General features: G+C 46.4%; 1 protein-coding gene across 1 annotated transcript in view; it reads right to left on the bottom strand.

The window, feature by feature from the left end:
• The window catches only part of ST6GAL1 (ST6 beta-galactoside alpha-2,6-sialyltransferase 1), a 39,151-nt gene that overhangs the window by 12,346 nt on the left and 13,883 nt on the right, over positions 1 to 12,922 (bottom strand). The window contains exon 3 of the mRNA XM_007448421.1: positions 10,791 to 10,888. Within this exon, the coding sequence (XP_007448483.1) occupies positions 10,791 to 10,888 (98 nt within the window). The remainder of the gene's footprint in view (positions 1 to 10,790; positions 10,889 to 12,922) is intronic.

Here is a 12,922-nt window from a genome sequence, read left to right as displayed (position 1 = left end):
CTCTCCCCTTTTTTTTTTTTTTTTTTTTAATGAGGACAGCAATCCCATCGTGGAAGCCCCTCCCTCAAGACCTCTTCTATACCTAATTATTTCCCATTTGCCCCGTCTCCAAATACCATCACATTGGGGGTTAGGACTTCAACATATGAATTTGGGGGAGAAACATTCAGTCCATAACGTTCTACCCCTGTATCCCCCCAAATCATGTCCTTCTCACATACAAAACACATTAATTCTACCCCAACATCTCCAAAAGTTTTCTCATTCCAGTATCAACTCTGAAGTCCAAAGTCTTATCTAAATATTATCTAAACCAGAAGAGAGCAAAACGATTCAACCTGAAGTAAAACTGTTCTCCTGCTGTGAACCTGTGAAACTGGATAAATGATGTGCTTCCTAAATACAGTGGTGGAACAGGCATAGGGTAGAGATTCTCGTTCCAAAAGGGAGAAATTAGAAGGAAGAAAGAAGTGCCAGGTTCCAAGAAAGTCTAAGCCTAGCAAAGTACATACCATTAGATCTTAAGGCTTGAGAATAATCCTCTCTGGTTTGATGCTCTGCCTTATAGACGTGGTGGGGCATCAGTCCCACCTGCGTGGCTCTGCTGGGTAGGAGTCACTCCCCCAAGGCCCTGGGCAGCTGCCATATGGCCTACTGAGGTCAAGGCAGTGCCCTGCCCCCTTTGAAACCAAGGAGGCAGCCCTGATGGTCTCTGAATCACCATTGGGTTCATTCTTCCCTTGTCTTGAAGAATGGTATATGTTTGGGGGCAAAGAGCTCTATAGTTTGGTCCTGTAGAATCTAAGTCTGACAGCCTGCCTTCATTTTGTCCTGTATCTACACTCGTTCAGTTCACACTAGCAGTGTTTCTGCTGGGGTGGCTGATTAGGTCTGTGGTTCACTCCCACACTGACCTTTTTATCAAATGCTTGTTGGGCCATCATCCTCTTACCGTTTTTTTCAGAACAAGCTTTCTCATTTTTTGCAATATAGATAAGCTGAGAATTTTCCAAATCTTTTAAGTTCTGTTTCCTTTTTGCTAAACAATTCCTTCTTCAATTCACTTCTCTCCTCTCACATTTTACTAAAAGCAGTCATGAGGAACCAAGCCACTCCTTCAGTGCTTTCCCTAAGGCAACTTCTAAAAATTGCCTCAGCTAAATATCCAGTTTCTTCACTCACAAGTTCTAGCTTCCACAAAACATTAGAACACAGTTCAGCCAAGTCCTTTGCCACTTTATAACAAGGACGGTCAATAACATGTTCCTCATGTTATTTCCATTTGAGAGACCACACCAGAATGGCCTTTATCATCCATACTTCTGCCAACGTTCTGTTCATGATTATTTGTCTTCTCTAAAACGAGGCGTTCTCGGGCTTCCCTGGTGGCGCAGTGGTTGAGAGTCCGCCTGCCGATGCAGGGGACACGGGTCCGTGCCCCGGTCCGGGAAGATCCCACATGCCGCGGAGCGGCTGGGCCCGTGAGCCATGGCCACTGAGCCTGCGCATCTGGAGCCTGTGCTCCGCAACGGGAGAGGCCACGGCAGACAGGCCCGCGTACCGCAAAAAAAAAGAAAAGAAAAAAAAAGCGTTCTCTCCAGCCCTCCTCTTTTCCTTCTGAGTCCTCACCAGAATTTCCCTCTGTCTGTATTTCTAGCATGCGCTTCAGAACTCCTCCAGCTTCTACCAGTTACCCAGCTCCAAAGCCACTTGCACGCTTTCAGGTATTTGTTACAGCAGCACTCTGTTTCTCGGTACCAAAAAATCATAGTCTGCTCAGGTTGCGATAACAAAATACCACAGACTGGGTAGCTTAAACAACAGATATTTATTTCTCATAGTTCTGGAGGCTGGGAAGTCCAAGGTCAAGGTGCCAGCAGATTTGGTTCCTGGTGAGGGCCCTCATCCTGGCTTGCAGATGGCCACCTTCTCACTGTGTCCTTACATGGCGGAGAGAGAGAGAGCTCTGGTCTCTCTTCCTCCTCTTATAAGGATCCTAATCCCTTCATCGTGGGGGCGCCACCTCAGGACCTCATCTAAACATAATTGTCTCCCAAAAGCCCCACCTCCCTCCAAATACTATCATATTGGATAGTTAGGGCTTCAACATACAAATTTGTGGGAGAGCTGTAAACTTTCAGTCTGTAACAAATATTTAGGGCTTGATGTCTGCAATGTATACAACTTAGTCTCAAATGAAAAAAAAATATGAAAGATGGATAGATCAGATGATATAGCAATGGGGTAAAATGAAAAAATAAGTGAATCTGGATACATGGTATATAGGCATTCTTTGTATTTGTCATATTATTGCAACTTTTCTGGAAGTTTTCAAGTATTTTCAAATAAGTTTAAAAAAACGAAGTTTGGAGGCAATCCACTGAGTGAGCAGAAGGTCCTTTGGACTATTCATTCAACAGATATTTCTTGCACATCTACTACGTAATGGGCACTATCCTGGGCACTTGGGCACTGGGCATCAATGAACAAAACAGGCCAAAAATGCCTCCTCTCATAGTGGGAGAGCTAGGTGATAAATGAGACGGATAAATTATATGATGGGAGTGAGGAAACATGGACTTAGAACATGTCACCAGAGAGCCAGGAAAGAGCCCTGGACAGGCTGTTAGGAAGGCTTCAGCCTACGTGGGCCTCTGCCATTGTCCTCTGTGCAATTGTACAGCTCACCTTCTCCTCTCAGGCCTCAGTTATCTCATTTGTAAAATGAAACAATCAGGCAAGACCCTGGGCTTCACAAGGGCAGGGAGCATGTCTGTTTCTGTTTTGCTGCTCTTGTTGGCAGCTGAGTTCTAGCCCTGTTCACAAAGTCTGGCATGGAGCAGGTGATCAGTAATTCATTCTGAAATGAATGAATGGCCAGTTGATCTCCAAAGTCCTTTTCGGCTCTGGGATTTCCAATACCATTTGGATCACCTTAAAGGATGTCATGTCACTTCAGACATCACATCTTATTCCACAGATATTAGAAGGATAATGAGGAAATATTATGAACAACTTTATGCCAACGAAGTCAATAACGTAGAAGAAATGAATAAATTTCTTGAAAGGTATAGACTAACAAAGCTCAGGAAGTCAAGAAGAAACAAGTAACATGAATAACCCTGTATCTATTAAAGAAATTGAATTTGTAGCTAAAAACCTTCCCACAAGGTAAATTCTAGGCCCAGATGACTTTACTGGTGAACTCTACCAACCCTTCCAGAAAATTTTAGACGAACAATTCCCAGCTCACTCTACAATGACAGCATTACTCTGATATCAAAAACACAGACAGACATAACAAGAAAGGAAAATTACAAACCTATATCCCTCACGAACGTAGATGCAAAAATTCCTAGCAAATGACCTCAAAGCGTAGACATTTTATGATTGAGATTCTGATGTAAGCACTGGTTGTGCGCGGTGACTGAGTTGAAATGCGGTGTGAAGTCAGATAGCAGGTTATTTTAAAGGTAGCTATTTTCCACAAACTAAATATAGGTTTTGAATGTTCCCTTCAAGATTCAGTAATGCCCTCACAGAAAGAACTCCATGCCAAAGAACTCCAGGCTGGGGGTATCAGCCCCACACTGGAGTGCACCCTGCTTTTTTTCATTGCAGTAAGAACACTTAACATGAGATCTACCCTCTTAACAAATTTTAAAGTGCAAAATATAGTACTGTTAACTATCGGCACAAGGTAGAGCAGATCTCTAAGAACTTATTTATCTTGCACAATTGAAACTTTATACCCATTGAATAGCAACTCCCTATCTGTCCCTCACCCCAGCCCCTGGCAACCACCATTCAACAATCTGTTTCTATAGAATATTACTCAGCATCAAAAAAGAAGGAAATTCTACCAAATATGGATGAACCTGGAGGACATTATACTAAGTGAAGTTAATCAGTCACAGAAGGACAAATACTGCACGATTCCACTTACATGAGGTATCTAAAATAGTCAAACTCATGCAAAAAGAATATACTCTGCTTCTGCACTGCACCTTTACTGGCTTTGTGTGTGTGTACGTTGGGGAGCGGGGTGTGTCTTCTTTTCTTCAACTAAACGGAAGCCCTTATGAGGAGAAGAGCATTGCATTCTCCTGCTCTTCCCCCAAACTAGGCAGGGTCTCGAGGGAGCTTATTCGATTGACTGAATGGAATCTAGGTAGCTGGCTGCACGACAGATGGATGGGCTACACAAGGAAGAGAAGACCAAGGGCAGCCCTGGCACGTTGAAAGCCACTTATGACCCAGAGGTTTGGAGGAAGGAGGCACCCTGTGTCCAGTGTCATCAAGTTGAGCCCCTTCTCTGTTTCTGAAAAACATCAGCGACCTAGAAAATCTTCAAGAAAGCTCAGGGGAGTTAATGTACCGCCAGCGAACAAACCTAGATCCAAGATCCACCTCTACTGCTTAGTTTCTGTGCTACCCTGAGCAACTCACTTCAACTCTTTGAACCTTAGTGTCCTTATCTAAAATGGTGTTTGGTGGCCACACCTCACAGAGTTGTCATGCAATCTGATAAGACAGGTATGGCCCTTAGACAACAGAAGTATTTAGTAAGTGGCATCAGCTAATATCTCAAGATAAGCCCCATTAAGTGATCTGGCAATGCCCTGGGTGAAGTCCAGTCACTGCACCTATCGCTATGCACAGGGTGTAGGTTTTCTCTTCCCAAACCTGTACAAGAGCTTCTAAGGAAGCCACTGGGCCCAGCAGGGGCTCAGCTGAGTCTCACGAAACCTTTACACTTAGAGTCACAATTGAATTTGTTTAAAGACCCACATTTAGCTCTATGTGGTTTCCCTATTGAATCTCATAACAACACCTGGCACGTACATGCCTGCGTAGAGCTGCTGAAACTTCACGGTATGACACCGTTCTCTTTAAAAAGCCACCTTCTCAATTAGAAACCACCTCATTTTCCATGGCTTTGTCACAGGCCAGATGCACAAAAGACTGTCCTCTGCATGTGAGGAGGCTGGGAGCTGAACGAACAAAACCGGGCCCAGCTGCCGTCCAGAGGAGCTCTCCCTCTGGGAAGAAAATGAGCTGCTCAAAGGCACAATTTACCAAACCCACAGCTATTCCCCCAGGAACTTTGGGGTGCCAGGTGCTGTCTGGTTGCGATGGTGGGGACTCAGTTTGCCCAGAAACAGACACAAAACAGCTGGGATAACCAACTGGGACAAAAGATAGAGGAGACAGACTGCCAGCTTCCTAGGATACCAATATGAGAAAGGGCCATAATAGAAGGGCATCAGTCACATGTCAGTATCACAAGGAGCAAGGTCACGTGGCTGCCCGTGACCAGTGTTAAAGCAACAGGCTTGATGTTTAGTGCCACTTACAGAAAGAGAGGAAGGAGGGTCAGCGTGCCTGAAGAGGATGGGAAGGGCTTTCTTGAGAGTGGATTGGGCACCCTGGGAAGTCAGCCACCCACTCTCAGCCCTGGCAAAGGGACCACAGCCATCCAGAAGTGCAGGAAAAAATGCTGTACCTCAGTGGAAAACTATGCACTGTCTTCAGCATTCCCTTCCTCTCTATCAGATTCTAATCCGATGAGAGCTGTTTTGCAGCACTTCGTAAGTTGTAGTGAACTACAGACACGCTTATTCAACCTTGCCCAGTAGAGTTTCAGTTAAATTCCCTCTTCCTCCTGCCCACCTCGTGACAAAAAACAGTTGCATTCCTTTATTCAGATTTTGTACTGTTTTGACTTTTCCTCTGAACCGGTTATAACATCTGCCTGGTTCCCTCCTCATATGAATAAAATAGACACTATCTGTATGATAGTCATGAGCTTACTTTTTCCTGAAAATTATCCTTTAATTTTCTCCCTTCTGCTGGGCACCTCTGAAGCGTCCCCAAGCTGGCTGACATCCCTGCTGGGAGCCAAGATGCCCACTTGCCTGGGAAATGGGAGGGCACAGTGACTGCCCAGCAGACACAGGCAGGCCTTCACGCTGCACTAGTGACAACAGCCACCCTTTACAGAGCCTTTGCTTCAGCATGAGGGCCTCTGAGTGACATGCTCCACACTCAGTAATCTCAATGGATCCTACAAAGACCCAGCAGGGTAACTTCCCTTATTTCCCTTTACAAATAAGGGAACTGAGGCTCAGAAAGATAAGGCAACTTGCTCAAGTCACTCATGCAGTTAAGTACTGAGGGAGAAATCTGATCAAGGTCTGTCTCTTAATTCCCAGGCAACCTTACCTTGGCTTTATTTTCTTTCATTGAGGTATAGTTGGTGAACATTTTTATAGGTTTCAGTCACAATATAGTGACTATGTTTAAAGGTTATACTCCACTTAAAGTTATTATAAAATATATTCCCTGTGCTGTACAATATATCCTTGTAGCTTTTTATTTTGTACCTAGTAGTTTTCTACCCCTTAATCCCCTGCCCCTATCTTGCCCCTCCCCATTGGTAACCACTAGTTTGTTCTTTGTATCTGTGAGTCTGTTTTTGTTGTTGTTACATTCACTAGTTTGTTTTATTTTTTAGATTCCACATATAAGTGATATCATACAATATTTATCTTTCTCTGACTTATTTCACTTAGCATAATACCAACCAAGTCCATCCATGTTGTTGCAAATGGAAAAATTTCATTCTTTTTTTTTTTTTTACGGCTGAGTAATATTCCATTGTATACATGTACCACATCTTCTTTATCCATTCATCTGTTGATGGACACTTAGGTTTCTTCCGTGTCTTGGCTATTGTAAATGGTACTGCAGTGAACATTGGGATGCATGTGTCTTTGCTCAGCATTGTTTTTGTTTTCTTTGGATATATACCCAGGAGAGCAATTGCTAGAAATTAAAGTTTCAGAATTATCTTTGAGGATTGAGGGTTAGTTCTTCACTAAAAACCTGGAAGAGATGCCCGAGAAGGGAGTAGCCTCCCGAGTCCAAGAGAATTTTCAGGCATCCTCCGCGCTCCCTCTCTTGCTTGCAGCTTCCTACTGATCTGCAGATCATACCACCCCTGAGCAAACAGAGCTGGATTTCTCTCTGAATCCACGCTCCCCAACCTCAAAGTGGCTATAGCATGGCCTGGAGACCCTACTCCATTCCTCTGGTTTACTCTTTCCTCAGTGACAAATTTCAAACCTTGTTGGCTCAAACCTCCTCTACTGAAGCCTCTCTTCCCCTCAGCCTCCCTACGAAAAGCGTCCTTTTCTCTGTACCCTACTTTGCAGAGAAAATCGAAGCCCCTTCATCCTCCCACTAGAGACGGCCTCCAGCTATTCCCCTGCATCCTTCTTCCCTTCTGAGCCCTCCTGCTGGGGTTAGTCCTCCACTAGGCTTTGGATGCACCACTCCCACCACTGACTTAATTATCTCCTCTTTTAAGTATAATCAGTTTCTCTATCAACTGGTTTTCTCCTCGTTGACTTAAATTTGTGTGTGTGTGACAAAATATGTCTAACATAAAATGCACTCTTGTAACCACTTCTGAGTGTACAGTTCAGTGGCATTAAGTACATTCATGCTGTTATACAACCATCACCACCATCCATCTCTAGAACTCTTTCATCTTCTTCTGAAACTGAAACTCTAGATCCATTAAACAACTATTCCTCTTTCCTCTCAGGCGCTGGTAAACACCATTCTACTTCCTGTCTCTAGGAGCTTGACCACTCCAGGGACCTCATCTAAGTGGAATCATAGTGATTGTCCTTTTGTGACTGTCTTCCCATTGACTTTTTTTTTTTTTTTTTTTTTTGCGGTACGCGGGCCTCTCACTGTTGTGGCCTCTCCCGTTGCGGAGCACAGGCTCCGGACGCGCAGGCTCAGCGGCCATGGCTCACGGGCCCAGCCGCTCCGCGGCATGTGGGGTCTTCCTGGACCGGGGCACGAACCCGTGTCCCCTGCATTGGCAGGCGGACTCTCAACCACTGCGCCACCAGGGAAGCCCAAAACCACGTTTTTGATCCCTGCCCCCCCTCTCTGACCCTACCCGCCCCTCACAACCCAAAACATCTGCCAGTACTCCTTCCCGTCTCAGTGACTAGCTGTCCAGTTACACAAGCCAGAAACCCAGGCGCACCTGTGGCCCTCCCTTCACCTCTCACGCCCAACCACACACTAGAGCCTGGTGGCTGCACACCCTGAGTAGCTCTCAAATCCATTCTTTCCTCACAGTCCCCTTCATTTCCACTCTGGTGCAACTGCCAGCATTGCTAGTCCGCACGATTGCAAGAGCCCCCTAAGTGTGTCTGTCCATCCACCGCACCCACCGCACTGATCAGGTGGAAGCCAGAGGGGTTTACAAAATGCAAGTCTGGCTATGCCTCAGAGAAGAAAACAAGCACCATGGCCTGGCTCCCCCTCACCCTCAGCCTCGTCCCTCTCTACATCCCCACCACCCAGACTCACCTCTTCCCGGGTCCTGGTGCGTCCCAGCTCCCTTCCACACAGGCCTCACCCACGCTGCTGCCTCCTCTCCCGCTTCCCGCTGTCTACCCCTACCCCTCGGGCGCGGTGAAGAATCACCTCCTCACTGCTTCCTGACTTCCCTGCCTAGGGAAGCTTCCCCTTTATGGGCTCTGGTAGCACCTTAACCCTCTCCTTTGTAGCTGTCTGTTGTAACTTTATATTTGTTTGTATGACTACTGGATGGTGTCACGAGAACAGGGCTGAGTCTGTTTCGCTCACCAACGTACCCCCCACACCCACCTCAGTTCCACACACATAAATATCAGAGCAGGTAACACTTATGCATAAGTGCCGGCCGCTAAATGCTTTGCGTGGATCTTCTCACTTATTCCTCACAGCAACCCCGTGAGGAGGTACTGTTATTCTCCCCTCTCCCCTCTTTACAGAGGCATAAGGAGCTTAGGCGTGATCGTTTAGCTGAGAGAGGCAGAGCTGGTTTCGACAGCAGTCAGGCTAGCTGCAGTCTCTGTCCTCACCACTGCGCTCCGCGCAGCACCGTCCCTGTTTGTGTTAGGAAGCAAGGGTAAGTAAACCTTTCTCCTGGGTATTTAGGTACCATCTTATACAGAAGCAGAAGTTAGGCATTAGCATTCCCTGGGGAGCCCTCCAGCTCCAGGTTTCTGTGACTGCGGCACAAGAAGGGACAGGAGGAAGAAGGGAAAGCTCATCCCAACCCCTCTGCCTGATCTTCTAGACTTGCCAGAGTCTGAGCAGCCACGTGGCTCCAGCCTCACCTCCCTCTGTGGTGCAACACGAATCCAGACCCCATCCCCACCCTGCCAGGGCTGTTTGAGTGCCCCCTCCTCTCCTGTGCAGCTCTGTCCTGCCAATCCCACTGTTTGGAGGCCTTCCTAGTACTGTTTCTCTAGATCCTGCCCATCTCTCAAAGTCTAGCTCAAGTGCCACTTGCTCCAGAGACTCTCTTGCCGGCCAATCCATTTCTTTTAACCTGCCCTCTTATAGCTTATCATAAAAGCAATGTAAAAAACCCCAAACATAAGGTTGAACACAAACAGGTATTAGAAGCACAGAGAGGCCGCTGGAGGATGTTACGGTGTTAGAAAGTGACAACATCATCGTCATCATTCAAATAATAATAGAAGATTAGAAGAAGAATCGAAAACAAGATGGTGGCCTCTTGCAAAGGAGTTAAGTCCCCTCATAAAAAGGTTCCTAGGACTGTGGGCCTCAGATGGAAAGCAGGCCATGCAGGAAGCAGCTTCTGCCCAGGTGGTGAGTTCCTGAAGGTCAGGCAGTGAAGAGACTGCTGAGAGAAACAGGGAAGTGGAGGCCTGGCAGAGGGGAGGAGAAATGCATATTCCGCTGGGACAGTGCTGAAAGGGCACTTAGGTCACTTCCAGGACCCAATCCACACCTACGAGCCCTAGAAAGTGTACAGAGTCTAAACACTGACATAGAATCCCCCAAGGCTTACACGTATACTCAGAAAAAAGACAAACATTGGTGGTCGGGAGCAAGGTGAATGGGTTTATAGCCCTATCATGCTATTTTTTATATATGTGCAATCCAGTTTTTTCCACTAATTCAATCCATTAGCAGAACTCTGTGGCAAGATTACTTCTCAAGTTCCCGTTAGCATAGAGAAATCAGCATATGCTACCTGGAAATACCTCAGGAAATGAACAGTCTAGGGGGATTCATGAGGTGATACCTGGACTGTAATGCTGTATTACACATAAACTACACTGTGATGCTGTCTTATAATACTTGGATAAGGTTTTACAGCATACAAAGCACACCCACGTTCATTGCTTTATTTACTTTTCACGACAGTCCTCTCTCTCCCTGGATATCCCCTGTTGTCCCTTGGGCAACACTCTGGATGTGACCTGCGGCCACAGGGACAGCAGAACTCGGCTTTCTCTGGACACTGGACACCTCCAGTAATGCAGACTAACGCCACAGGGGCTTTCCCATGACCACAGTACCAGGCTGGATCATGGAATCACTGTCTTCTCTTTCTCCGTGAGGAATCCGGGACGCAGGAAGGGCAAGGGACTTAATTAAGCCGGTGGCTTTGATGTGCTCCTAGTAAATACATTCTACTTCAGAGCCCATGGATTTTCTCGTGTATTCCTCACAACAGCCCTGTGAGGAAGGTACTGTTATTCTCCCCTCTTTACAGATGAGTAAACAGAGGCATGAGTAACTTAGGCATGATCTCTTAGCTAAGAGAGGCAAAGCTGGTTTAGATGGCAGGCAAGCTAACTGCAGAGTCTCTGTACTGACCACTGCACTCTACAAAGCACCGTCCATGACTGTGTTAGGAAGGAAACTTCTCTCACTATACTTCTGCACAGAAGAAATTTTACCTGAGAGTTCATCAGGCGAATGGTGGTTCTCGTGCCCACATCTTGTTGGAAGTTGACTGTGGGTGCCCCATTAAACCTCAGGACTGCATCGTGACCATCTATAAACCACAAGGAAACAGAACACATCAGCAGTGATGACGATGTGAGCGTCAGCAATATGCAGAGAGCAGTCTGGAGAGAGAGAGGGCAGGAGGAAGGGGGGGGCAAGAGAATAATACATCCTAATCTTTATCTCATCCTGGTACACAGGGGACAACGATCATATTTGTACAGTGCAATCAGGTAAAGTTCACAGACAGAGGTGACCAACTCTCTGCCCAACCACTGCGAAGGCTAAAGAGGTGCATATGGTGGTGTTCCTGAAATCCACTTGATGATGCCAGTGTGCCCGGGCACAGGGGCAACGTGGACAGGGCCAGCGCACTACTCATAGTGGAATCACTATTCCAGTTACCAAAGGAGCAAATCAGATTCTCTTGGTATTACCAGTAGGTCATACTTCTATCCCTGTCAGAAAAATGAAGATCCTACCATAAGCTTGGTCTAACCCACAAGTGCAAAGTACCCCATGGCATTCTGAAAAGCTTGCAGTGCTGCACAGCAAATGAAAGAGATTCACTATGGCATTCAAGACAGCTCCTAAAGTGTCCCATTTAGGAACACGAGCCCCAGGAAGGGTCACAAACCTGGGTGGTGGCAGAGGTGGAAAAGAGGTCATAGAGCTAAACTAAACCCCATATTTTCTATTAAAAACTTAAAAAGCTCTTTGTCAAAAACAATGTCTTAAATCCAGCCAAGATCAAACAGACCATCTTTTTAAAGATCTACTCACTCCCCAGCTCTGGTTCTCTATCCTTCTAGCTGTTTGAGCAGGGTTTGGAAGACTTGGAGAAGATTCTCTGCCTGGCAATGACCAATCTGATGGGGGAGGGAACTGATGACTTCTAAGATCCATCCTAACCCTGAGCCTCTGTGATCCTGTGAGAGCTCTTCTCAAGCTTATTTGATCAAACAAGCTTCGGTTCACCACTGAAATCTGCACAAGATTTGGAGGTCAGCCCAAACCTCTGTTGTTCTGTTTCTCTCTGTGCGGGTTTATTTTGGCTGGTTCTTCATGCACAAAGGTGGCATCAGGAGAAGAGAGGTAGGAGTGGATTTTGGCTCAATGTAAGAGGACCTAACGGAAAATACCCACAGAATTAAGGGGAGAAGGCTTCCCTCTTTATTTCAATTCTAACGTATGTACCAAACCTCAGGAATCTAGACACCTCGTTCACAAAAACAACCCTATCCTCAATCCCAGGACAAAATTTTTATCAAAATGGTTTAAAAGTTACATGAGATGCCCATAGCCCAAACATTATCAGATAACAGGACAGGCACACAGAACTGCAAATCGAGCAGGAAGTTTATCTTTACATAACTCAGATTGCAACAAGTTTTGTCAGAATCAGTCACTAATTTCAAAAGTGACCAGTAGTAACCACACTAGAAATGTTGATTTATCAGAAACTCCACTTGGTCAACTTTCCCATTTCACAGGTGAATAAACCTGAGAGTCCCGGTAGACAAGAATGACGAGCTCAAATGGAGTCACTGAGAGTCGAAATAAAAGGACTATTTACAAAGCCGTAGGTCGAGTTTAACAAGGTAGAGATGGACAAGGAGAGGGACCATACCACAGGCTTGGCCACAGCAGGGAACCAATCCCACCCCTACACCTAAGGCAGCAGGAGGAGCAGAGACCGCCCCCTGAGGAAGCCCACCTGGTGGGAACTGCGAAGGGAATCATTACCCCAGCCTCTCCTGCTCCCCTCTGACTTCCAGGCCTGGAGGGACAAGGGGAGACACAGACAGGGCGGCCTGAAAGCGGCTGAAACTTACAGTCAAGGGAGAGAAGCAGCCTGTGGTTACAGGTTCCTTCTGCAAAGGGCGGGGAGGAGCGGGACAGACACCCTGGCCTCACTGTCTTCCTCCTCCTCAGTTTTATACCAGAGTTACTACTGTCCAGTCCCAAATCAAAGCCAGAGAGCAAGGACATCCAGTTGACACAGTCCAAATTTCTATTTCCCCGGGGCACAGAGTCACAGGAAAGCATGGAGAGTGAATTTGCGGGGGGGGGGGGGGGGGGG

The sequence above is a fragment of the Lipotes vexillifer genome, unplaced genomic scaffold (genome assembly GCF_000442215.2).
Source record: "Lipotes vexillifer unplaced genomic scaffold, Lipotes_vexillifer_v1.1 scaffold388, whole genome shotgun sequence".
NCBI classification, from domain to species: Eukaryota; Metazoa; Chordata; class Mammalia; order Artiodactyla; family Lipotidae; genus Lipotes; species Lipotes vexillifer.
This window is presented reverse-complemented; position numbering and strand designations above follow the sequence as displayed.